We start from the raw sequence: 25,419 nt of genomic DNA, 5'->3' as shown, positions 1-25,419 counted from the left end.
TGCAGATAAATAAGTCTGCATTAAAAAAAAATATTTAAAGTGATGTGGTGAGGTAATATGGAGGTTTTATGTTTGCTCCAGTCAAAATGTCAGACCTTTTTAAGTAACGCCAAATTTCCTCTCTTGTCACAACTTTGTCCCCTCCTCCCACCCCAGTGAATAACAAAAATTCCATGGACAGCCCGGTTGGTTTTCTATCTGTGAGGACTCAGTCGCTCTTGACTCTCCCTTCCGTCACCAAGTGATTAACGTGCGTGTGTGTGTGAAACCTGAGCCACTCGGGCTGACATCAGGGTACCAAGGGCCAGCTTCACTCGGGGGAACCCGGTAGCGAGTGAGGCGCGAGGATGGCGAGGTGCGCCTCTCCCTCTCTCCTTCCCTAGAGGCCGGGCTAATGGCGAAGGGGAATGAAAGCAGACGGTTGGCCTGACCTCGCGCTGTTCTTGACCGTTGGGGCCGTTCCCGCCGGACCATTGGCCGCCGGGCCTCGCGCTCCCACCCTGACTTCTGGACAGGCGTGGGAGCAAGGCAGAAGTAGGGCAAGAGGGAATCCCCCCCGCGCGCGCGCTCCCTCTCTCTCGCGCGCGGCGTGTCTTTTGTGTTTGTATACACAGAGGCGGCCGCGGGAAGCCTAGAGTAGGCAGGGAGGAAGGCCCGTGGGCGTGGCCTCGCTTTCCCTCCATTGTGCGCCATTGGCCGCGGGCGAGGCGGGGGCGTGTCCTGGGCGGGCGGAGGCGTAGCCAAGCAGCGGCGACGGCCCTCACGAGTCAGCCATCTTTCAATTGTGCTCTCAGCCGCCGTCGTCGCCCGCAGTCGCTCTAGCGCCGCCTCGCTCTCCCTCGCCTGCTCGGCAGCCGCGCTCAGCCTCAGCGGACGGGGGTGAGTGGCCAGCCTTCCCCTCCAGGGCTCCCGCGCCCCCCCCGCCTGGCCGGGGACCCCTCCCGGAGCGCCCCTGCAAACTTCTGGGGCCCAGAAATGGGTCCGGGGGGGCGGAGGGAGCCCCCAGGGAGTCCCCCCTCTTCCCTCTCTCCGCCTTCCCTGGCACAGCCGAGGCGCCCGGCTCAGCCACCCCCGCCCCACTTTGCTCGGCCGCTGCCCCCCTCTGCCCCCCTCGCCCCCACCCCAGACCCTCACCATCCGCCCCCCCAGCCCCTCGCCCACCCCCCGAGCCCGTCGTCGCCCTGGATCGGGGCTGGGAAGCGGCTGGAAACTAGAGGCAGTTGCCAGCCCGGGGGAAACTCGCCCGCCTGCCTGCCTCTGCTCCCCACAGTTGTTGCTCAGCTTCACCATCTTGTCTCTTTTCTCTGGTCACCGACCATATTTTTTTTCCCCTAGTGCATAAAAACAATAAGAAGGGAAGAAATGCGCCTCGGAAACGGTCGAAACCCGGTCAGATTTGGGGGGGTTCGGAGCGCAAACTTTTCCCCCGTCCCGCAGCCGGTCCCCTCCCCCGCCGTTTGCCTCTTCGGGGGGATTTTTTTGGGGGGTATTTATCCGTCGGCGTTTTATTATTTTCCCCTCCCTCCTCCTCCTCTGCCTCCCTGCAAAGAGACCAGGGCTGTATTTCGTGGTTGTTTCCATTTTGTTGAGGATGAGTTTGCCAGCGAGAGGCGCTTGGGAGCCAGGCTGCCCTGCTGGAATGGCAAAAGGTGCGGGCAGAGGCAGCGCCAAAAAACCCAAAAAAAGCCACCGAGCCCCCCAAAAGTTGGCGGCTTCCTTGCGTTTGAAGCTGGTGTTTCGCCTTCGCGGCATTTGTGCGCGGCGTCCGTTTTTGCCTGCCTTTTGCGGGCACCGCGGCTCCTGAGCTGGCGAGCACTCGGGAGACTTCCAGTCCGTGCCCCCCCCATCCTTCGAAAGGGGTTGCTTCCCCTTCTGTGTCGCTCAATGCAAAGCTATAGATCTGATGCATCCCCCCCCCCGGCGCGTTCGGCAATTATCGGTACTTTTTCGCCGAGGGGAGGGGGGCGAGAGCCGTTTCTGGCGTGTCGTGCTGGAATCGCCCTGTAGTCCTGGCCGCCGAGTCGTTCCGATTGTAAAGGCCGGGCAAAGGCTGTGTGTGTGTGTGTTTTTATTTTTGAGAGATCTGCTCAAGCCGTCGACATTTATTTTCGAGTTGGATCAATTAGAGCGACGGCTCCACCGTCCATTTTATCATCCAGGCCAGGACTTGTTCAGGGAAAAGGCTGCCTTGGTGTGGCGAGCTGTTTAGCTAGGATCTCGCTCGGTCGGAGAAGTCGGCTTGTTGTGCGCGGTGCCGGAGATGTGGATCGGCAACCTTTTGATCGCGGAAGGTTTTGGTGATTCTTAACATATGATGTTAATTAAGGCTTTTTTAAAAAAAAAAAAACGCTGCATTTTCGGACATCTCTTTCGAGCGGCCGCCTTGTTACAGTGTAGTGATCGCGTGGGTGATTTCTTGCCGATAGGTGTAAGGAAGAGAAGTTCGCGGGAAGATGGCTCGTACCAAGCAGACTGCCCGTAAATCCACCGGTGGGAAGGCGCCCAGGAAGCAACTCGCGACAAAAGCCGCTCGCAAGAGTGCGCCCTCTACTGGTGGGGTCAAGAAACCTCATCGCTACAGGTATAGAAATGACCGGGAACAAAGCGAAGTGATGCAATAGCCTCTTAGCAATGCGGAAATGTTTATTTGAGCCGAACTTTCTGCTTTAAAGAAATATTAATGCTTTTTCCCCTCTGTTTAATCATTCGTTACCATTTTTGCAAGAGCTAGGTGCTTCTTTATCCGACTTAAAACAATTTACACACAACCTATATCGTATTTTTAATCAAATATTTCCAGAAAGGTGTACAGTTGCCTATAATAATTGTTTTATTGATTAAATTGGTTTCTTTTAAAAATAAAAACCTTGATATAAATTTTGGGGGAAATCATTTTGTATTGCACTTACAGTGTACTGATAATGATTGTTAGGTAACTACATTGTAGTAATGCTTGTTATTTCTAACTTGTATAAGCCTGATCATTTTCATTTATTTAAATTAGTTTAGCGCCTAAGTTGTTCCTGTAAAACCGATGGTGTGATTCATACATTATACCACTAGAGGGCAATAATTGCATACAGATAACCAGGTAAATAGGGGGCTTCACACTTTTTATATAATTTTAAAAACCATTTAAGAGGGTAGACTGCAACTGATATAACCAATTGCAAGCTATCATCCCAGCAGCTTTGTGGTTGAAAATGAATGTCAGAGCACAAAGAGTGGCTACCACTTACCATCTTTCACACTATTTACACCTCTCAAAAGGGGAAGGAAAGCAAAATGAGAATTAATTATAATTAAACCCTTGCATTATTTTCCCTCTCATGCTGTTTTTAACGTCTTTGTTCACTTACCCATGGGAGCATTTTCACATGAGGCTTTGCCTCATTTTGTAGAAATTAATGCTAATAACTGTTGCTTTTCACCTAAATCTTTATATTGGCTGTGTTGCAGAATGTACTTGTGTGCTTGTGCCTTAAAAGGAACAATCATGAAAACTTTTGGTTTTAGCTAGAATTTTGTACATCCATCTTTTTTCAGAATTGTGGCAAAAGCTTTTTAATACTTTGTTTGCTTAAAGGCCAGGTACTGTGGCTCTTCGTGAAATCAGGCGTTATCAGAAGTCGACTGAACTTCTGATCCGCAAACTTCCTTTCCAGCGCCTGGTGCGTGAAATTGCTCAGGACTTCAAAACAGATCTGCGTTTCCAGAGCGCAGCTATTGGTGCTTTGCAGGTACGTTATGCTTTTGGTTACCTTTAAACAAACAAACAAAAAAGTATTTCCCTCCTCCTCCCCCCACTCATAAGACCGATGATAACAGTTCTTAAGTTATTTGATCATATAAGTGTTTAATGCTAATAACTGTTGCTTTTCACCTAAATCTTTATATTGGCTGTGTTGAAGTAAGCTCTCTTGTGAGTGATTTGGTTCTAAGCAACCTTTTAAAAAGCCTTGGGTGGGGGAGAGTACGCAAACTTCCTAATTAAAGTCATTTAGCTGGCTTCTTAAAATATAGACACAATTTACTACTGTCCTAAAGATAATGTGGGGGTGTAGATTTACCAACAGAAGTGACGTGCAGAGCACTTTCTAGAGTGCAGCCATTGACAGTACTATGCTGTTGGTACGTGAGAGAGAGTGTGATTGGTTACTTCCATACACTCATGTAATTGGTTGAGCTGTTTCTATGGTCAGTCAAAATTTCCTATGATTGGTGTTTTTCAGAAGTGAGCATCCATGTATTTGTAGGTGAGCTGATAAGTGCTAGCATTTAGTTGGTCCAAGTAATTAGATTCATCAAGTGAGATTTGTTTTATTTTGGAAATTGAAATGTAAGAATTCTCAGATTTCACTACTGATCTGCTGAAGGATCTTCATTCTAACTAAGCTAACCCATTATTTTATTCCTGTATCTTTTAAAATGCATTCTTGTGTTTTTACTGAAACACAAGCTACACAGCATTAATTCAGCCCTCTTCTAAGTGAGGAGAGATTGAACACACGAAGCTGCCTTATACAATCAGACCCTTGAGATTCTTAGATCATGTGTTGCATCTTTGCCAGACTGTTTATAGTGTCCACTCTAGAAGTGCCCTTTCTCTCTTCCTGTATGTCACTAGGAAGGAGGGGGGTTGTATGGGGAGTGTGCACACTTCTATTGAAGAGAGAATGCTAGACTTGGCCTGTTCCAACAGGTCAGACTTTACGTTGAATAAAATGCAAGACTTCAGTATTTGAAGCAGTGATTTTACAAGTATAAAGGGTATTTGTGCTTTACAGCAGTTAAAGTGATGTTTCACAATATCTTCATTTGTGGTGATTCCCACAAGTGTCAAGTGTTATATGTGAAATATTGCGATATGATATAGGCAAATGACTGGTCAGGAGAAAAAGTCATAAAGTATTTTATCCTTTCACATGTGATGCTTCTGTGCACAAGAGTGACTTGTGCGAGAATGACAAGTTGACACGCTCAACAGTGAGAAGGTGCCAAAAGGAAAACACAGTATACATTTCTGTAGGAAATGTGTAGAGTCTTGACCAGAACTACACTCAGCAGTGCTAAAATTCAGTGGGCCTCAACTTGTGAGAAAGTAATATAGGCTACTTGCTGTGTATTGGGGCCTGGCCAGTGTCTGACAATACACTGTAGCTCCAGACAAATAACAAAACCCAGAAGGTTTAAGGGGTCCCTGTTGAGTAACAGGATATGTCTGGTAGGCTACTGCCTTGGGCTTTTGGGGCCACCAGCTGTGCAGGCTTGTACTAGAGACAGGACCCAAGATGCTATGGCTCTGCTTGCCTCTCGCAAAATGGTGAATTATTGTTTTCAACCACTGGGAAGACTGAACTGTTGTGAAGTTAATGTGCAACATTGTGTCCAGACTTCAAAGACACTGCCCTAATGTTAGGCGCTGCAGAAGGTCCCAGGTTCAATCCCCGGCCTCTCCAGTTAAAGGGACTAGGCAAGTAGATGATGTGAAAGACCCCTGCCTGAGACCGGAGAGCCGCTGCCAGTCTGAGTAGACACTGACTTTGATGGACCAAGGGTCTGATTCAGTATAAGGCAGCTTCATGTGTGCATGTGTGCTGTTCAATAACCTGTAATTAATAATCCATCTATCTTTGCTGACCATTCCTACCCTATATCCGTTCGTAGTCTGCATTTTATAAAATTAGCTTGAAGACATTGAGCAGTAAAAGTTGTGTTTATTTTTAAATAAAAAGGTAGGTATAAATGTTCTAATAATTAAAATATTGTAACTCCAAAGTTATAAAGTTGGAAGGGACCTAAATGTTATATGATCCAACTTTCTGTACTGATGTAGATTCCTCCTTACCCAGAAATGTTTATTGTTTTGCTAGAAGGCAGTTATCTGAGTACCCAGTTACTGTTTTGCAGCAAGAATTCTCTTGAAACGAGTTAACTTGCGATGCATTGCCTTGGCCATCTGGTATAATGGATCATGATATAATAGTGGCTTGTGAGAAAATTGATGAGCTGCCACTAGAGAGGAATTGCGGGGGGGGGGGGGGACAAAGTAGAAATGACTAAGGAGTTTCCTTTGGATCTGGAACTACTAAGTAAATCCCAGGAAAGAAACAGGAACCCAAGAGATCAGGTACACGTAAGAGTTTTCTGAAGCCAGTGTTGTGCAAGTTTACTATTACAGAACATTAAGGAAGCGTGGCACCTTTTAGAAGGAAAACCTTGATATCTGTTCTGTTTAGAAGAAAGGTATAACCAAATATCAATGTTTGTATTTGCTTGAGGATTGGGGTGCTTTGTTTTTTAAAACATCTGAACTCTTCTCTTCAATAGGAGGCAAGTGAGGCCTACCTGGTTGGCCTGTTTGAAGACACCAATCTGTGTGCTATCCACGCCAAACGTGTCACAATCATGCCAAAAGATATCCAGCTAGCACGCCGCATACGTGGAGAGCGTGCTTAAATTCAGCTAAGGTGGATTTGCCATTCTCAAAACAAATAAAATCTCTTCTTCCTGTTATTGGTAGTAATGAACGTTAGATATTTTTTTCCATGGGGTTAAAAGGTACCTAAGTATATGGTCGCAAACGGAAAAATAGGGGACAGAATCGGGTATTGGCAAGCTCTTTTTTTCATTTTCATTTGTGTGTGGATTTTTAATATAAACGTGGGGACATATAAAGCATTATTGCTATCAACAACCATTTCAGTGAACAAATTTCAGCAGTTCAACTTTATAACAATTATAAAATATGCCAGTCAAACTTTTCTGGACAATGCCAGCATTTGGATTTTTTAAAACAAAATAAGTAAATTTCTTATTGATGGCAACTATATGGTGTCTAACATTTTTATCATACAGTAGATTCCATCCATTCACTATACTTTTCTAACTAAGTTGTCCTACATCCAAGTACATGTTTTTAATGTTGTCTGTCTTCTGTGCTGTTCCTGTAAGTTTGCTATTAAAATACACGAAATAACATTTGCTTATTGTCTTAATTTTTAACCCAGTCATTTTGACTACTAGTTACATAAGTCTGCTCCAAAATGAAATTTAATACACCTGCACCTATAATATACTCAGTCTGCACTTAAAACATCTAGGGTTGTGTGCTACCATAGTTCAATTGTGAATTAAAAACGGGATCAGGAATCTTGCTCAGGAAGCAAGCAGGGCCCCTAATATGTTGGCAGTAGTGCCATTTGTGTTGGAGGGGCGGTGTGTATATTGCGGCACTACTGCAAAGGGTGCCATATGCACAGATAGTGCTATTTCTGTGATGGCAAGTGGCATTTTTCAGGCTAATTCAGCCTCTTGGGGGTTACAACTGGCAGCTGTTATATGATTATTTAGGATAAGAACACACACACACCACTAGTTTGTACTACGGGCAGTAGAGATTTATAGATCAAAATATAGAAACTGGTAGTTGTGGCCCCTGGTTCAAATCCTTTTAAACCTCCCCCCACTTGGGGGTGGGTGGGAGAGAATTGCCAGGCTCCAGAGACTCAAAAGGCCACTTACAGTGGCTGCATGAATCAACCATTGTGATTGGGATGTTGGCTCCACTGCTGTATCCTTACCTCTTGCTGCTTTCAGCAGTTTTCCAAAGTAGGTAGTGCATGTTGCCATGTATGCTTTGCCACTTCACAGGGTGTTCTCTTCCCAAGCTCCCCCCCAGCAGCAGTAAATGGGTAATTTTGCAGAAATAAGCCAGAATCAACCCACTGGGTTGGATGGGATAAATGCTATAAAAAAGGTAAGATGTGCACAATCCTTTGAATGAACAATGGTTGCATTATAGTCAAGACGACTTCTGTAAGGGCTTTCAAAGTTTAGGGTTGGGCCCTTCCAGTTATAAGTACAGTTAATCTTACAAAATGGGGTCCGTCCCCACGAGAAGTTGCTACTTTAAGTCAGGACCCTCTGAGATGGTGTTGATAATAGCACAGGCAACTTCCTCCTGCACCAGCACGCTAGCCTTTTCGTTCTTGATCCCTGGAATCAACATTTTTAGTCTTTGCTTTTCCAGTTAAATATTGTGGTGTAATCTAAAAAAAACCCAGTGAATTAATTATTTTTAAAGATGCATATAAGCTTGCTGAATTCACTGATCCAACATGCTGCATTCATAGTAGGTTGACCTCACTGCCCTTCTGAACAGTTGATCAGTGAGGGGGGAAATGCTGCCTATCCACATATCTGGCTAAGCCTAAATAAAACTGCATCCATAGTTGGGAAAGGCAAAAAAAAAAGATAAATACTGGAGAAGTCAAAATTCAGGCTAGGATTTACTTGAGTGTTTTGCCCAAATTTATTTTAGCTCTATCCAAAATCAAAGAAGTTACCATAGATGAAAAACAAGTTTTCTAAAATAGGGTCAGAAAATGATCCAGGAAACTTCCACTATTAATACAATGCAAGAATAGCTTTAGGATGTTTTTTTAATGCTAGTATAAGGGGTGGGAGCATAGAAAAAGTGTAGAAGCCTTGTGGTTTCTTGTTAAAGAGTTCAGTGAGAAAATAGTTATCTGGTTCCCTGACATCTACATCAGTAAGTATTCATTCTGTTTATTTATTTACTACAATTATACCCTACTTTCTGAATTAAGTTTGTTATTGGAAATATCCTTGTGAATTTGTGTGTGAAAATGTACTATTTTATCAATTATGTTTTAACCCTTGGATTTTCAGTGAAACGTCTGAGCTTAAGAGAAGCTGTGTCCAGGTTTGTATCCCCGCTGACTAAAACCTTAAACAGATAGTTGCTCATTCTTTTGTAAATAAAAGTACTCACAGGACTAGATTTTATGGAGACCATCTTGTTACAAACATTTGTGTGCAGCCTGTCTTCGTTAAAAATATTACTTTGCTAGTATTTTCCAGTTCTTTCACTCTGCCCTTGAAAGTCGGGCTTCTTTCTTCACTCCTTTGAAAAATCAAACTGCTTGAAACATCTGCTTGGCATACTTGTCCCTTCCTGCCCCAAGCGGTGGCTTGACCAGGATGGTGCAAAACACATTATTGTGATCCCCCTGCACTCACCCAGTGCTGGTCAAGTATGTAAACATGACAGCTAAACCAAAAATTGCAAAGCCTTCCTTGCTATATGCTTCGTTACATTACACAGTGTGGAGAATAAATTAACGTGTTACAGAATATATCAATCCACAAGACATGCTATACACAAAATAGAACAGCAAGCCTTCCCCTTTTGGATGTCAGCAGTATGCCTCTTTTGGTCCAGAGTGGCTCATGGTAATCTGATTGGGGGTTAAGGTTCTGGGAAGACTGTTAATGTGGGCTTGTAAGAGATGCCTGACTTGGTCCCGCAGGTCTAACAACTGCCGTTCTGAGTCTTGCCTCTGCTTTCTAACCAACACTCCAGCCCCAGTAGTGAAGCCCTGTTGCAGGACGGGGATGCAGACAGTACCAGGTGGGGGCAGCTTCTTGGGACAAGGGGAGGGATTATACTAACATCCATAAGTCTAGTACAACGCCCATGGGCTGTAAAAGCCTGCAACAGGGGCCCCACTGGGGAAGGACCTTAGCCCTGCAACAGTTGCCCTATTTTTGTATTTAATAATATTTGTATTCATTTTTAAAAGGTACAGACAAGGGAAGAGACAGGGGAAAGTTGTACAATTCTGTGTCCATGCCCGTCAAAACCAGTCTACATTTCTGCTTTTATTGTCGTTGTTATTATAATTTGTCTTTTTGGAGACATGGGGGTGAAGGGGAGGGATAGAGCATGGGGAGTAGGGGAATGGTATTTGTGTTATGGTCCTTCAACCCCCATCTAGTTTTGCACTTGGTAGTGCTTCATGTAAACCTACGCAACTCATTACTAAGTTTTTATTCTGAGATGTTGTCTCTCTATAATAGATGTTTGGTCCGTCTCATAGTAAGGATCGCGGATTCTTTATGCTGTGCCCTGGGTGTAATCCTAGGTGCACTGTCCCATTCAACACTATTCAAAATGTGCCTTGGTGGAAGGAAATCAGAGAAGTTACCTTACCTCCAAACCTAGCTAAGAGCTCCACAGACTGGCAGTACTGTCAACACAAGTGAAGAATATTAAGTTTACTTTTAGTATATGCTGGTTGGTAGGGAGGATAGAATGATTTAGTACTAGTCGATCTTGTATCCATTCCAAAGGTGTGTCCAAACATGCTCTACAGTAAGACTAGTGTTCCTGAAGGACAATTCAAAAACCCCATGCTGAAAATATCAGTTCAGCATGAGCTGCCAACGGTAGGGTAGCCATAGCTGAGCTCCTGATTATGCCGGGTAGTAACGGTTCATTAAACCATTAATTGGACATCACATTTTAAGATTCACAAAGCCATTAAATAATGCTCTCAAAATATTGCATATTTTAGGAGACCATCCGATCATTTCTTAAGAGTGCTGTGATAATTTTATCAGAAAACATGATTAAAAGGGAAAGGTCCCCTGTGCAAGCACTGGGTCATTCCTGACCCATGGGGTGACGTTACATCCCGACGTTTACTAGGCAGATTATGTTTACGGGGTGGTTTGCAAGTGCCTTCCCCAGTCATCTTCCTTTACCCCCAGCAAACTGGGTACTCATTTTACCGACCTCGGAAGGATGGAAGGCTGAGTCAACCTTGAGCCGGCTACCTGAAACCAACTTCCATTGGGATTGAACTCAGGTCGCGAGCAGAGCTTGGACTGCAGTACTGCAGCTTACCACTTTGCACCATGGGGCTCCTAAAAAAACATGATTAGCTGGGATCAATTGTGTGCTTATACTGAACACATGAGGCAGCAGTGAGGCATGAACTGTGTGTGTTTGTGATGACGAGTGTGGATACCTGCCAAGTAGCACAGGAAAGGAAGGAGCAGCTCCCCAGGCAGCGAAACCGGGAACTAAGAGTTGGAAATGATGGGGTGAGGAGTGTAAGTGTGTGTATGTGTGGGGGTATGAAATCAATCAGTGTGTGACGTGCTGTTAATGGCCTGCTGATAATTTCACCAGATAACAGCTGTCTGCTGAAATGGACATTAAATGGAGAGTGTCAGTGTGGAGAGCAAGTGATCAGAATGGGTTAAATTCTCTGCAAAAACAACAACCCCAAAAGCAATATCCACTGGTATCTGAGCCTCTGCAGGGGATAGTGATTACAAGGTAAAATGAAAAGGGGGGGGGGAGTAGGGTAAAAGGCAAAAAGAGAAAGAATTCAAAAGGCTTCTCCCACCACTTCAATCATGGAATAATGAACATCTCTCCTGGGATGCTGTAGAAAAATCAAAACATTTTCTCACAGCCTATGAGTTGGATCCAGCTGGCTTTTCAGCTATGCGAAGGGGGGAGAGTCCCCCTTGGACCACCACCAGTGCTATGCTGGCCATCTTGGGATCTGCATTAACCAAAGCCACGTGGGACAGGAGCTGCAACACGGAGAACAGAAGACGATGCCCCCCGTGTGCTCCAAACCAGGGGAAGAGGCTGTGCTGAAGAAAATATCTCCAAGTAGGAGGAGCTGATATGGTACAGAGAAAAATTCTGCATGAGGGGGTGGTGGAATCCCCCCCCCCATCACCACACCAGTGGGAACAGAAAAGTGCATGAGCATATCGCCTAATTACGGGAACAGAATGCTGTGCCCAAGTGTTAGCCCTTACCCCGAGCCCGCTGTGAAGGCCTTTTATGCCCAAGGCAAATTAAAGTGACCACGATACTATTTTCTTGTTTCAGTTTATAATATTAGTCACTTTCTCTTTTTTATAACTTTGTGTGTGTGTCAGGCAGCTGAGACTGAGAAAGGCAGTGTCCCCAACAAATGTGAATCTCTTCCAAAGGATTCTGCCTAGAAGATACACAGCTGAAGCAGGCGCTCCTGGAGTTTTGTCCCCTCAGGTGGTTGCCTACTTTGACTCTATGGTGGGGCTGGCCCACCCTCACCCACTGGAATTGAGAATAAGGCTGAAGGGAAAATTGGTCACTTGCTTCTCTTAAGCAGGCAGGAACTTGAAGGAGAAACTGGTCTCAGAGAAGGAGCATCTCCTTCACCATGCTTCACTCCCCCCCCTTCGCCTAATTTCTTTTAACAGCAAAGAGGAACCCTTTCCTAGTTCAAAGGACAGATGAAACAACCACTGATTCATGTTCTCCAAGGCCAGTCTCCTCAGGGGAGCCTTTACTGTGTTGCGAGGGGTGTGTGTGTTGTCCTAGGACTGCCTCATCAGAAGAGTAAGAAGTGTTCTGGATGCATGCATCCTCCAACTCTTATTTCCCTCTCCTTTGCATTCTTCAAACAGTGAGAGAAATGGCCATGGTAGTTTTAAGGAACACAGGTAATTTGCATCCGTAGCCAAAGGTCTATCCACACTGCGTTGCGTTCAGTAGAATGTGCCTCTAAATATTAATCCCTCTTTGGGGCTGTCAGGTAATAAAAAAACCAGATGCACAAACCATGACATTTTCTTGGGTTTACACTGGTATTTAAAGAACTTAAATCCTTTACCATGCCAGATGTTGGATTACTTTATAGTGGCAGTACATTGGCTACAGATCAGATGCCCTAAAATGCCTGCAGTGATGATAAAGAAGAGGGTGCTTCTGAGCATCTTCTGAGTGTTTTTGTGAAGGGAATTGACTGCAAGCAGCTCCTAAATATGAGCTGTGGCTGGCAGAACTTCCCCATCATTCATAGGGTTGCCATCCTCCAGGTACTAGCTGGAGATCTCCCATTATTACAACTGATCTCCAGCTTATAGAGATCAGTTCACCTGGAGAAAATGGCTGTTTTGGCAATTAAACTCAATTGCATTGAAGTCCCCTCCCCTTTCCAAACCCCACAGGCAGCATGAAGACTTTGGCCCACATGCTTCTTATTTGAGAAAGCAAGAATTGCCAGGTGGTGCTTTATCCATCTCCAGGAGTTACCTACTTGATGATGCCATATCACAAGGTTGCCAAATGACCGGGGTGGGGGAGCGGGGCGGAGAATACCTGACTTGGCTTGCTCTTGTGCCTTTAACAACAGTTTGAGCTGCATGAATTGGCAGGTGTGGATTTTCAGAGCATGGAAGGAAGCATAATCATCCAACTGTCATGGATGAAGCTACAGTTCAAGGTGCAGGAGCCAGTCAATATGTTGGTATCTTTATCACCCAGAGAGGTACATTGTGTACCACTACTTTTTAAAATAAAGGATTTCATTGCACCAGTGAAAAGCTGCTGTATGTCACTTCACATGCAGAGGGGTGTTTTGTTAATGAAGATACCCTCAAGGGTATTCCCTTGGCAATTGCAAGGAGCCCTGTGCAGAGAGAAATAAACCCCAAACATGCAACGCTCCTGTAAGTGTGCATTTTTAGAGACTTCTTGGTCTCCTGCTTCCTGCAAAATTGGACTAGGATGGACTGTGGGGCATTTGTGCATGCAAATGTCTTTTTGCCCTCTTTGTCTTCTCGATGCTATGGGTCAAGAGGCCAGCTCACATGGCCAAACAGGAGTGCGGAGAATGTGCCTCGAGCAAATCCGTGCAGACAAGGTGAAGTGGTTGTATGATTAACTCGCCCAAATCACAACTGACTTGCTATTTTTTGTCCCAACATGAAATTGCTGGATGTGGGATAAGCCGCAAACAGCCATCCAACCATACCACTGCGTACCAGATTTTGCATTTGAAATTCTGTGGGTGATAACATTGGCAGCTTCCTTGTTTGGCACACAGCCTGGGTAGGTATTTCTACAAACGTGGGATTGTCTTTTTTTGTACCAGCCTAGTGACCTTTCACAGCAGCGAGAGGGACAGACAGAAGAGACAGCACTGATGAAATTAGTCAAGAGGCTGTGGGTATCTCTGTCGACAAAGAAACCCAGCAAAATGGATGCGGCTCGCAGTTCTGCGCACCGTGTGCCTCTCCTCTCGAAATGCATCAGTGCCTGGCAGCTGTGACCCTGTCAAGCAGCTTGCAGAGGGGGTCTTCACAGATGAACACACGGACTTGGATGCAGGCAACCAAGAGGCGGTCACATGAGCTCTGTGTGCATTCTTGCTCGAGAGCGAGGCAAGGAGTCCCATCTGGAAGCAAACTCAAGGCAGATTATGGGGAAGAGCTGTGTGTCAATCCACAAACTGGCTGGAACAACTTCAAACAATGTGTGTGTGTGCGTGTGCGTGGATGCCTGTTCATTTGAGACTTATAAAAGGGGCCAGGCGGAGGCAACTGGGACCCCAGAGACACACAAACACACCCCAGGCCTCTATCTGGCTTGCAGCAGGTACAGAATTGGCAGCCGTGAGCGGTCGGCATTGCCAAACAGCCTGACTCGAAGGATTGGTTCCCCTCAAAGGGAACTTTGTCTTTCAGTCCAACCTCTTTGCTAGCAAGGATCCATACTGGGAGCACAAAAAAGGCTGCATTCAGTAGCCCCTCTCCTACAATGACCTTCTCCCCCTTTAAACTGTAGGCCCAGCCATTGCTTTCTCATTTGAGGAAATAATACATAACATGCAGTTTTGTCCTGAGTGATGCAAAGGCTCAAACGCACTTGAGAGTTGCATTTTTCTGGCAGCCCAGGCCATGTGGGATCTGGTTGTAGTTATGCAGCGATGAAGGAAAGGACCGTACAAGTCTTGCATTGTACTTTTTAAAAATAACTTTGTATGTCCCAAGACTGAGCCTTTGTACCATAGGGTTGCCAGCTCCGGGTTAGGAAATACCTGGAGATTTTGGGGGTGGAGCCTGAGGAGGGTGGGGTTTGGGGAGGGCCTTCAGTGCCAGAGAGAGAGTCAAATTGCCAAAGCAGCCATTTTCTCCAGGTGAACTGATCTTTATTGGCTGGAGATCAGTTGTAATAGCAGGAGATATCCCACCACCACCTGGAGGTTGGCAACCCTATTGTACTGGCAAATGATTTTCTAGACTCAGCTGTGATTGGATTTGACTGAAATAAAGGGCTAACCTGGCCAGGAAGACTAATACAGAGAGGAGGGAGGTCCACAGTATGGAAGCTTCCACAGGTGGTACTTGCATCTTGTGGCCTCCCTGGAAACCAGAGCTAGATTCAGGGAAGGTCATGCAAGAGTTCATATACCAAGGTCCCCAGACTATTTTGAACTCTCAAAGGTAACACCTGGCACTGTGCAGAGAAACTGGTGATAACCAGGATTTTGAAACTACTATGAAGCTGATGGTCAAAACCATCCTATAACCTCTGCGTTCTGGAGTATCTGCGATTTCTCAACAGACCTTAAGAGCAGCCATATATGGTATGTGTTGCAGTCTGGAATTTACCATGTATGATATATGATGAGCAAGTCATCATTGTTCAGAAGATGGCACAGCTGGTAAAAAGCACTTCTTCTGGCCTTGGTGCATGATCTCTGGATTTCCAAGGAAAGCTGGTAATTCTCAGCTGTCAAGGCCTACTGGTCCTCCAACCACTCACACTTCTATCTTATTTTACTAAGCTTGACACGCAGCTCGCCACTGCCTCTGGGAATCTGCTGATACTTCTAGATGGAAGAAAAGACAAAGTAGAGTTGGGTGTCATGGTCATGAAGACAACATGCTCCAAATCGCCTCAAAACATCTCCCAGCAGTTTCATGTAGATGCTTATTATCATGGGAAACAAGAATGAATCTGGCAGAATACCATTGGACAATTCCTGGTGTGTCTGGGCTTGGTTATTAGAATAATTATAGGCACTTGTCTCAAAATTCAGTGCTCACAAAGCCAGCACACAAAACCGTGGGCATGTAGAGATTGCTTAGCTCTATACCTTGAATCCATGCAGGGAATCTATCAGGGAGAACATCTTGCCATGCAGTTGGAATGCTTTCTCTAGGTACCCTCAAACATTCCCACCAATCCAGAGTTTGTAGAGGTGCAGAGAAAATGACCACATCTATGGGACAAGCTGCTGCATGAGTTGGCTGACCATGTGCAGGCAGCTGATACAGGGAGCAGCTTCCATGTGGTGGCCATTTTTGTGTACACCAGCCCTGGATATTACAATTAAAATTATGCTGATTAACATCAAAGCTTTTGTATTCTAATTGTTTCATGTGAACTGGCCCCTACGCTGTCTCTGTCTCACATACAGTACTATCCTAAGCAGAGGTATATCTAGGTCTCCTTGTTGGCAGCTCCCAACCTCCCACCACTGCTTGGTAGTGCCGCAGGAGAAAAAAGTAAAGGAAAATAAAGGAAAAATCAGCCTTGCACCAATGCTGTTACATCACTTCCGGTGCAAACCAGAGTTCAAGGCAGAAAAAAACAACATTCATTAAAACTGCAAGCAGGGAAGAAACATTTGGAAGAGAAGCACTTTTAAACAATTCTCTTTTTTGAAAAGGAAACACTGCTTGCGATTTGCGCAAGACCGAGAAGAAAACCAGTGGCGGAATCAGGTCTTGACTATATGTTTCCAACATTTCAGCCAACTTTTGTTTTATTTACAAGCTCTGTTTAACAGAAGTGATTTTGGGCGGAACTCTTCTTATGAAAACAGATGATAGGAGGAGGAAGAATAGCTTGGGCCTCTGGAAAGGGTTTGGACAGCACCAGCAACAGATTGACACAAGAGAGGAGCAAAAGACGCTTATTAAAACTGATTGAATGGCAGGGCTGTCGTCTGTGCAGTGCTGCTGGCTGGGCGCAAGCCCTGATACTGTTATAGCTGGAATGCCATGGGGAGGGGGGGATGGAAGGGCGGAGATGCGTATTCCCCCCCCCAATCGGTTGCAGAATAAATCTACCACATATAAGAAAAGCTTTAATCCAGAGATCTGAGGTTTTCCCCCCACCCATTTCCTCAATAGCACAATAGTCAACACAATGGGATGCCCAGAGCAAAAAAGCGATTTCGCAGCTGCATGAAGTGAAAGGGCTCTGGTTCACAGCATGCCACAGAAGGGACGCTGGGAGGGGGTGCTTCCACATGCAGAGGGAAAGGAACATCCAGAGTGCAGAGAGGATGGGGGAACTGCCAAGATGATGGCAGAACGCTGCTGCTGCTTCCAGTGTTGAGGTTCTACACATTTTGCTCCTTCCCGAACTGTTCCCAGATGCACAGATCCGGGGCTGCAGTGTGTGCTCAAGTATGAGCCTTGTCTGGCGTACAGAGCAAACCAAGGAAGAAAAAAGAAGAGCAGGAGGAAATGCCTGAATGCACTAGAAGTCTGTCCCCACTCTTCTCATCCTTAGGACACATGAAGTTGCCTTATGCGGAGTAGGACCTTTGGTCCACCCAGCCCACCACTGTGCCTTCTGACCGGCTCTCTAGCTTCCTTGGGAAGACAGGACTTTTCCAACATGTTTGTGGGCAGAATTCAAAGTGCTGCTTCTTGGGGTTTTTACTTTTAAGGTCATAAATGACTTAGGGCTAGGGTTGCCAGATCAAGGTTGGGAAACTCCAGGAGATTTGGGGATGGAGCCTGGGAATGACTGGGACCTCAATGGGGCACAATGCCATAGAGTCCACCCTCCAAAGCATCCATTTTCTCCAGGGGAACTGAACTCTGTAATCTGGAGATGAGCTGTCATTCCGGGGGATCTGCAGGTCCCACCTGGAGGTTGGCATCCCCATCCCTGCTTGGGGCCAGGCTACTTGAAAGACTGCCTCTTCTCTTACTCTTCAGCCCACCAGTTAAGAGCCTCTTTACAAGCCCTGCTGTATGTGTCCCCACACACAGGGGTGAGGTGCGTGATAGGGATGCCTTAGGATTGCACTGCGAATATATTAAAGGCTCAATGAAACTCAAAGTTCATGTTGCATTCAATTTAATAAACTATAAACACCACCTCCCCCCTTTCTTGCTGGCCAAGGGAAGCTGTATGAGCCATATCCAACAACTCCATTTCACAAGCAGAGGAGCTTCCAATCAGCAGAGTCTCCTTCTGCCAGCAGAAAACTCCACAGTAGATGCAATGGGATTGTTGGATATAATCTTAGTTTTTAACAGGAAGCACAAGTGCACCTTTCCCATTTTTTTGGTAGGAAATTCAGTATCTGTTGAATTTCTGGGCATGGTCACTGGGGTTGTGGGGGGACGTAGCTGATTCAATACAGCTGTTAAAGACACAGAGCACATATAAAGGAAAAATAAAAATATTTTTATTTGAAACTCTTCTCCATTATAGTGGATCCAGGTGTCTAGATCAGCCAAGTCAAGGTAGGGGGCCATCTTCCGGGCTAGAGTGAGTTGGAAGGAAGTATTCTTTGCAACTGCATTAACTTGCTTCTCTAGTAGCAATGCTGGATCCGGTATGACCCCTAGCCTCTTAACCGGATTGGCAAGGGTCAGCTGAACTCCATCAAAAGTGGGATGCACAATGTCCTTCAAGATCTCTGCCTTCCTGACCTGTTTAATTTACATCTTGTCTGGGTTCTGTTTCAATTTGGTCTCTTTCAACCATTTATCTACAGCAGAGTATCCCAAACTTTTTGAGTCATGGAGCACTTTTCAGGAGAGAAATTCATCACGGAGCACTAATTTTCACCTAGCACCTATATACTAAACCAAATGACAGTAGTATTTTTCTTTCCAATCTCTTCATGGAGCACTAGGAGATGTTTTGTGGAGCACCAAGTGTTCCTTGGAGCACAGTTTGGGAACCTCTGATCTACAGCATCAGGAAGTGAACTCAAAACCTCTACCTCATCACCAGGAGATTTGAATGAAGAGATATTGAACTGGGTGTCATCCGCATATTGATGACTTCCAGTTCCAAAAGCTCGAATGATTGCTCCTAAAGGCTTTATACAGAGGTTGAATGGGGAATAAGATTGCTCCCTGTGGAACTCCACAAGATAACTCCCACACTGAAGATTGCCTGTTTCCAGCAGCAACCCTTTCCAAATACTTCCTGTAATTTAACTGGAGACTGAATCCAGGACTTTCTCCATGCAAAGGGTGTGCTGCCATATCGGGCTCCATTTACAGATTACAAAGTCCTCATGTTTTCTGTCATATCTGCAAACCACCCCATGGACCCATTGTCTCACTTATGTGGTGTATGTAAATTTCACACCAGAGCTGATAGCTTCTCCATGGGGTGGTTTGTAGACACAGAAACAATGTGTGTGTGTGTGTGTGGGGGGGGCTATAGCTGCTTCTCTCTGCATGCTCTGGTTGCAAGACAGAAAAGAGCTGGTGTGTGTCTGGGGAGGCAGAAAACTCCCATTGCACATGTAATTCAAGGTACTCGTTCCCCAACAAGCACGAGGACTTTGTAATGTATAGACAGAGTCTCACTTATCTACTTCGGTCCCAAGAAAATGAGCAAATTATTCCACTCATCCAGAAATCCCATTGAGGCTTATCATAAATGCAGTGCAAGGTAATTTATCTCACAGGTTTGATGGACACTAACAGTAATCAGATAGCCAGAGGTTTTGGTAATTGATTGGTTCTAATTATGCACATTTATAGAGCAACGCGGAGCCATAATCAGACATTTTTTTCCAGACTTTTCAGCAGACCTGTCCTCCTCATTTTCTCTATCTCCTCATATCAAAGTCTTTAGATTACCAAAATATAGTTGTGCATGCAGGGACATTTAGATCACACATATGGAAGATTCATACTATGAGCATGCAGCATAGCATCTATGCCTCTGCTAGCTCCATTGCATAAACTCAAGGACTCCTTTAGGATCCAAGTAGTGGTGTAGGACCTGTGCCAGACCACCAAGGGGAATGACAAGGAATATGTGACACAGATTGATATATTGCCTCTTCTTGCAGAGTGCATGCACAGCAGTGCATAAACATTTTGTCTTTAGAACCACTATAAATAGCTAGCTGCTTACTAAATAAGTGGCTTTTCTAGATGCCTTAGAATATTTATTTGGGTGCAGCTCGTAGTGTTTCATTTGTGGTATTTATGATCTAACTCACACATATGGGAAGTGAATGAATTTGGTATCTTGGACCCCTATGCTCCCCAATTCTCAGAACTCTTGCTAGGCATTAGGGTTGCCAACCGCGAGGTAATAGCTGGAGATCTCCTGCTATTACTACTGATCTCCAGCCGATAGAGATCAGTTCACCTGGAGAAAATGGCCACTTTGTCAATTGGACTCTATGACATTGAAGTCCCTCATGTCCCCAAACCCCACCCTCCTCAGGCTCCGCCCCAAAAGCCTCCCGCCGGTGGCAAAGAGGGACCTAGCAACCCTACTGGGCATACTGACCAGCTCTTTCTGGTTCTGCAATCATCACTATGTGTGATACAGACTGATGGGACGGGGGAGAAACATCACAAGGTAACGTGAGGTCTACAGAAATTGGGTTTACAGTGAATACATGTCTTGACGTCTTCAAAACAACTGTGTAGATGCACCAGCCATATGGACCTTGATTCAGCTTCAAGTTATATGTGTAAACTGGTGGCCCCAGATCAGGATGAGCCTGCAGGTGTTACTTAAGAGACACCACCAACCCATTCAGTGGGGACCAGATTAACTACGGAGGTGGGCGGTGGTGCAAAATTGGGTTCTGAGGTCATAAATGATGAACATTTATAAGAATTACTACTTGGTTTTGTAGCACTGCATAAATCTGGTTATCAGGCACCAATGAAGAAAAATGTTTGGCAGCAAAATGTTCTTAGCGTCACTTCATCATTTTAGCATATTAATTTCTTCCTGGTTCTGTAACAGTGAGACAGTTTCAGGAAAGGGTACCTTTTAATATCGCCTTCCTGGCAGGATGGTTATGATCTATCTGTGGGAAATGTTGAGTTTCCATAATGCTAAATAAATTCAGTAGCTTAGCGGAATGAAGATATGAAACAGAAGGAAATCATTAACACCGAAAGGTCTAGTAAACAAAAGTAGCTTTGTGTGGTGCTAACAATTAATTAATTAATTACACACACACACGTGTGTGTGTGTGTGTGTGTGTGTGTGTGTGTGTATGTATATATATATATATATATATATAAGAGGAAAGTAGAAATATTCATTTAGTGAACTGAACTAAAACAATTCTGTACTGATTTTGTTTGTTTATCTATTTAGATATTTATGCCCTGATTTTCTCTCTAATGGGGATCCAAGGCGGCTTACAACAGCATTCTTCCCTTCTCTACTTTATCTTCACAACAACCCCTGTGCAGTAGGTTGGTACAAGAGACTGTGACTGACCCCAGATCACCCAGCAAGCTTCCATGGCAGAGTGGAAATTTGAATCTGGGTGTCCCAGATCCTAGTTGGATACTCTGACCACTACATAGGGTTGCCAGCTCCGGGCTGGAAATTACCTGGAGGTTTGGGGGGTGGAGCCTGAGAAGGGTGGGGTTTGGGGAGGGGAGGGACTTCAATGGGGTATAATGCCATAGAGTCCACCTTCCAACGCGGCCATTTTCTCCAGGTGAACTGATCTCTGTCGCCTGGAGATAGGTTGTAATAGCAGGAGATCTCCAGCTACCACCTGGAAGTTGGCATCCTTTCCACTACACCTGATGAGAAATTCAAGCCATAGCAAGTTATTTCTTTCCTTCCTCCCTTCTTTCCCTCCCATACTTCTGCAACAACAGAGCAGAGGCTACGCTGTCCTGTGGCTGGGGTGCAATATGTAGCCTGGCCTTAAATACTAAATAACACGCTTCTTATTGTTATTTTGAACAACTACATCAGCACTTTCAAACTGTGAAGCCTCATTCTCCAAACTCTCTCTCTCCCGCAAAAACGGAGGTACCAAGAGTTGAGAGCAAGCAGCGAAAGTGGAAGCTTGTTAAATTCAATTGTACCACAAAAAGTGCTCCATGTAGCCACCAGATGGCAGTAGTCAAACAGATGTTACCTGGAACAAACTGAACAATCGGAATGTGTGGCTCCGTACGTGTGTGTGTGTAAGGAGGGCGGTGGGGAGAGGGACATCGTTAAGGTTAGAGAATAACTAATATCCAGCCATGAAACTGCTCATCCATGTTGCTGATAAACAGACATGTGTGCTGCACCAAGTACTTCGATTGCAAGCATGTTGCTGTGGCACTGGGCATTGCTCTAGTGCTGACTTGCACAGCTTGCAACCAGTCAAGCCAACTGTGGTCCGCCAACTTTGTAGTATGTTTTGGGAAAGACCTGGTTGACTTGTGGCACCATGAAATGTCCCAAACAGTTGAAACAATTTCTCTACAATGCTGGCTGGAGCCCAATCAGCTCTTTGGGACAAAGACGAACAAGATGCATTGAAAAAAGAAGGAGGCTTGAGTGGCATTTCTGGAAGGTGCATGGTGAATCTCACCTACTCCCCAGTGTCAGACAATGAGGAGCCATGGCTCAGTGGTAGAGCATCAGCTTGGCATGCAGAAGGTCCCAGGTTCAATCCCTGGCATCTCCAGTTAAAGGGACTAGGCAAGTAGGTGATGTGAAAGACCTCTACCTGAGACCATGTAGAGCCGATGCTGCTCTGAGTAGACCATGCTGACTTTGATGAACCAAGGTTCTGATTCAGTATAAGGCAGCTTCATGTGTTCATGTGCCATAGAAGCTTGCTGGGTGACCTTGGGCCAGTCGCTCTCAGTCTAGCCTACCTCACAGGGAGGACAAGACAACATCGTTAACTGTAGTGGGTCCCCATTAAGGAGAAAAGTGGCATATAAATAGCTAAATAAATACAAATAAAACAAGTTAGACTTATGGGGGGGACCACATCTTTTCCCTCCCCCTCCTTGCCAGGCTACCCATTCACTGGCCAGCCTGCCCACCTGCAGCACCACCGCCTTCCCCTGCCTGGCTCACACATCAGCAGCAGCACCATCTTCTCTACCTGAGTGGCTTACACGGTGGGGGGTGGCAGCTTACCCCTTTCCCACCTGCTGTGCAACCACCTCAGTGGCAGAGGTGGCGACTTCTGCTCCTCCCCCCTGCAACACCAGCACCACCTACCTGGTTCAGGTGGTAGTTCCCCCTTCCCTTTATTTTGTCAAAATGGTGGCTGAGATCTTGTGAGGTAGGGTCACCAGACCTTGGCTTTTCTGCTCATTCCCCCCCCCTTTGGGGTTTTTTGTGCAACCCTTGGGACTGATATTCCCCTACTCTGTACCTGATCCAAGTGTGCAGCTTGAACGATCCACGTGTGAAGGTCCCAGTTATAGCAGTCAAGAAGTCATACCTTTCTGCAGCCATCACATCTATGCAGTGGTCACAGAGACAATCTTTAACAATTTTATTGTGGTTTTAAAATGTTGTTTTGTTGGCCATCTCATGGATATAATTAATGAAAGGGCATGGCATAAATAATAAAGAAAATTATGTCCTGCCAGGTGCTTGAGAACCACTCCAGTTTTTGTATCCCAGGTAGGCAATGTGACATTAGTAAATTAGTGAACAAGGTAGTAAATGCGGTTTACTGAGTAAACATGACTGTGCTTGTCTTAGTGAGGCAGTATAGTGTTTACAAACCAGGCTGGTGGGCAAGAAACAAACGCTTGTTTGTCGAGGTGCCCAAATCCAGATGTTGTAACAAATTGTGGTTAGAACAAAGACTTCCAAAACCAGGAAGTGTCCACTCTTGTGTGGCATGCAAGGGAAGGAGGGAGGGAACTGGAGGGTTTCAGGATCATTCACACCTTGAACAAACTGTGGTTTGTTCACAATGTCCAAATACAGGATTTGACTTGTGAAAGGAGTACTGTTAAAAATAACAGGGCCTGTTGGTTGGTTGGTTTTTTAAGGGTGCACTATGTTTCTCTTTAGCCTGGAGTGGATTTTATTTGCAAGGCAGGAATTATGCAGTGAGGGCATTTCACTGGAGACTGATAACAGACCTCTCAGGATTCAGGAAAGACAAGCATATTCATAATCCCACCACTGAGTGGCCTGTACCCAACATAAACAATAATGGAGACCCTCCCCCTCTCACGACACCAAAATTAACTTTTTCTTGCTTAGTTCCAACAAAAAAGCCATTGTTAGGCTCATTGTCAAGCCTGCCAAATTTCAACATAGCACAGATGGTGATAGTTAGATTCTAATGACCCAACTGGGACAGTGAGCTTCCCCTCCGCCCTTCTCCTTCTTCTGAGGCACTATCCCTGGCTTCAAGTGAGGATGAGATTTCAAGCAGAATATGTTGGTGCTGAAATACTACAGAGATTTGGGGATACAAAAAAGATCTGTAGATGTGTCGGGTTTTATTGAGTTGTAAGAACAGCACACACACAAAACCCAGACACTCCTTTGCTTTACCAGGAAATATTTATTTGTGAATGGAGGGAAGGAGCAAGGAGAGGAACATCTTTGCTGAGGATGGTTTTCCCCCTTCCTATCTCAGTTTCTTTATTGGTCATGGACAGAAGAGCCAGAGAAAGGGACTGAGATGCATTTGTTTTGCTTTGTTTGTTTGTTGTCTACCTATTTATATAATGTTTTTCCTGATATATGTGCTTTGGGCGCCTTTGGAAGAAAAAAGGAATATAAATACTTGTGTAAATCAAAATTTACCAGAAAACAAAAAGAAAAAAAATCCAGGAAGATCCAGGACTAAGAAAACATACATAGAGAAACAATAAAACACTGATCTACTTCCAGCTTTGGGCCTAGTTCACTCCTAAACCCTTCACTAAGGGTTTGTCTTTTGACTTGATGTAGGCTCTCCCCACACCCAGAGTAAAATGAGCAACCTGTATTCAACAATCCAGGCCATTCCCATCCATCATGCTGGGGCAGATGGATGGGAAAAGGCGGCCACCTGAGAGCAAGCGTTGTATGGGAAAAACTACCCTCCACATTGAGCGTGTGCCTGGTGTAGTCTGGGAAATACTTCTCTATACTTGGGCAAATTGGCTCCTTGTTCTGACATGAATACAGCCAAAAACTCTTTGCTCATATCAGGGTGAGAAACTGAGATTGTACCCAGTTCCCCCCTCCTTGCTGCAGTTGTCCCATACTGCATGGTATTAGGGTTGCCAGCTTGGGTAATTCCTGGAAATTTGGGGGTTGTGTTTGGGGAAAGCAGAGTTTGAGGAGGACAGTAGGGATGTGATGCCACATAGAGTCCACCCCAAAAAACTGCCATTTCCCCCAGGGGAACTGATCTCTATAGTATGGAGATAAGTTGTAGTTCTGCAAGAACATGTCCCACCTGGAGGTTGGTAACTGTTATGTATGTAGCAGAGAGCAAGGCTCATGTTGAGCTTGAAGTCTGATCCAGGCTCCTCATCTGTGTGTTCCTATTGGACAGTGGTCTAATGCTGCCCAATCACGGACTTGCTTTGCTCCTGAGCTTCAATTGGACAATGGACTACTACTGGCCAATTGCGGACTTGGGGGCGTGGCTTCGGGTGGTTGGATGGGCATATAAAATAGGGTGTGGTGAGGGTTCAGTTAGAGTTCCACAGGTGCAGCTGAAATCACTTCTAGTTGTTAATAAAGCAGTTGTGTTGGAACTCCGTCTCTGGTCTCGTGCATCACCCACGCATACATAA

At 45.3% G+C, this 25,419-nt stretch overlaps 1 protein-coding gene across 1 annotated transcript; it reads left to right on the top strand.

The window, feature by feature from the left end:
* The first annotated feature begins 788 nt into the window (after positions 1 to 788).
* Positions 789 to 6,979, top strand: LOC130479992 (histone H3.3A). The gene is made up of 4 exons (XM_056852367.1): positions 789 to 883; positions 2,434 to 2,581; positions 3,587 to 3,740; positions 6,331 to 6,979. The coding sequence occupies exons 2-4, from the start codon at positions 2,454 to 2,456 to the stop codon at positions 6,457 to 6,459; spliced, it is 411 nt and encodes a 136-aa protein (XP_056708345.1). The 5' UTR covers positions 789 to 883; positions 2,434 to 2,453; the 3' UTR covers positions 6,460 to 6,979.
* Positions 6,980 to 25,419: the final 18,440 nt, after the last annotated feature.

The sequence above is a fragment of the Euleptes europaea genome, chromosome 7 (assembly GCF_029931775.1).
Source record: "Euleptes europaea isolate rEulEur1 chromosome 7, rEulEur1.hap1, whole genome shotgun sequence".
NCBI lineage: Eukaryota > Metazoa > Chordata > Lepidosauria > Squamata > Sphaerodactylidae > Euleptes > Euleptes europaea.
The sequence above is the reverse complement of the archived record's forward strand: the minus strand, read 5'-3'. Positions and strand labels throughout refer to the sequence as shown.

What these genes read in the sequence shown, in the direction of transcription:
- LOC130479992 (XM_056852367.1), top strand. Translation starts at nt 2,454, where the DNA reads ATGGCTCGTACCAAGCAGACTGCCCGTAAATCCACCGGTGGGAAGGCG. An exon ending in AAGAAACCTCATCGCTACAG is followed by an intron (nt 2,582 to 3,586) that starts GTATAGAAATGA and finishes GTTTGCTTAAAG; the next exon opens with GCCAGGTACTGTGGCTCTTC. An exon ending in CAGCTATTGGTGCTTTGCAG is followed by an intron (nt 3,741 to 6,330) that starts GTACGTTATGCT and finishes TCTCTTCAATAG; the next exon opens with GAGGCAAGTGAGGCCTACCT.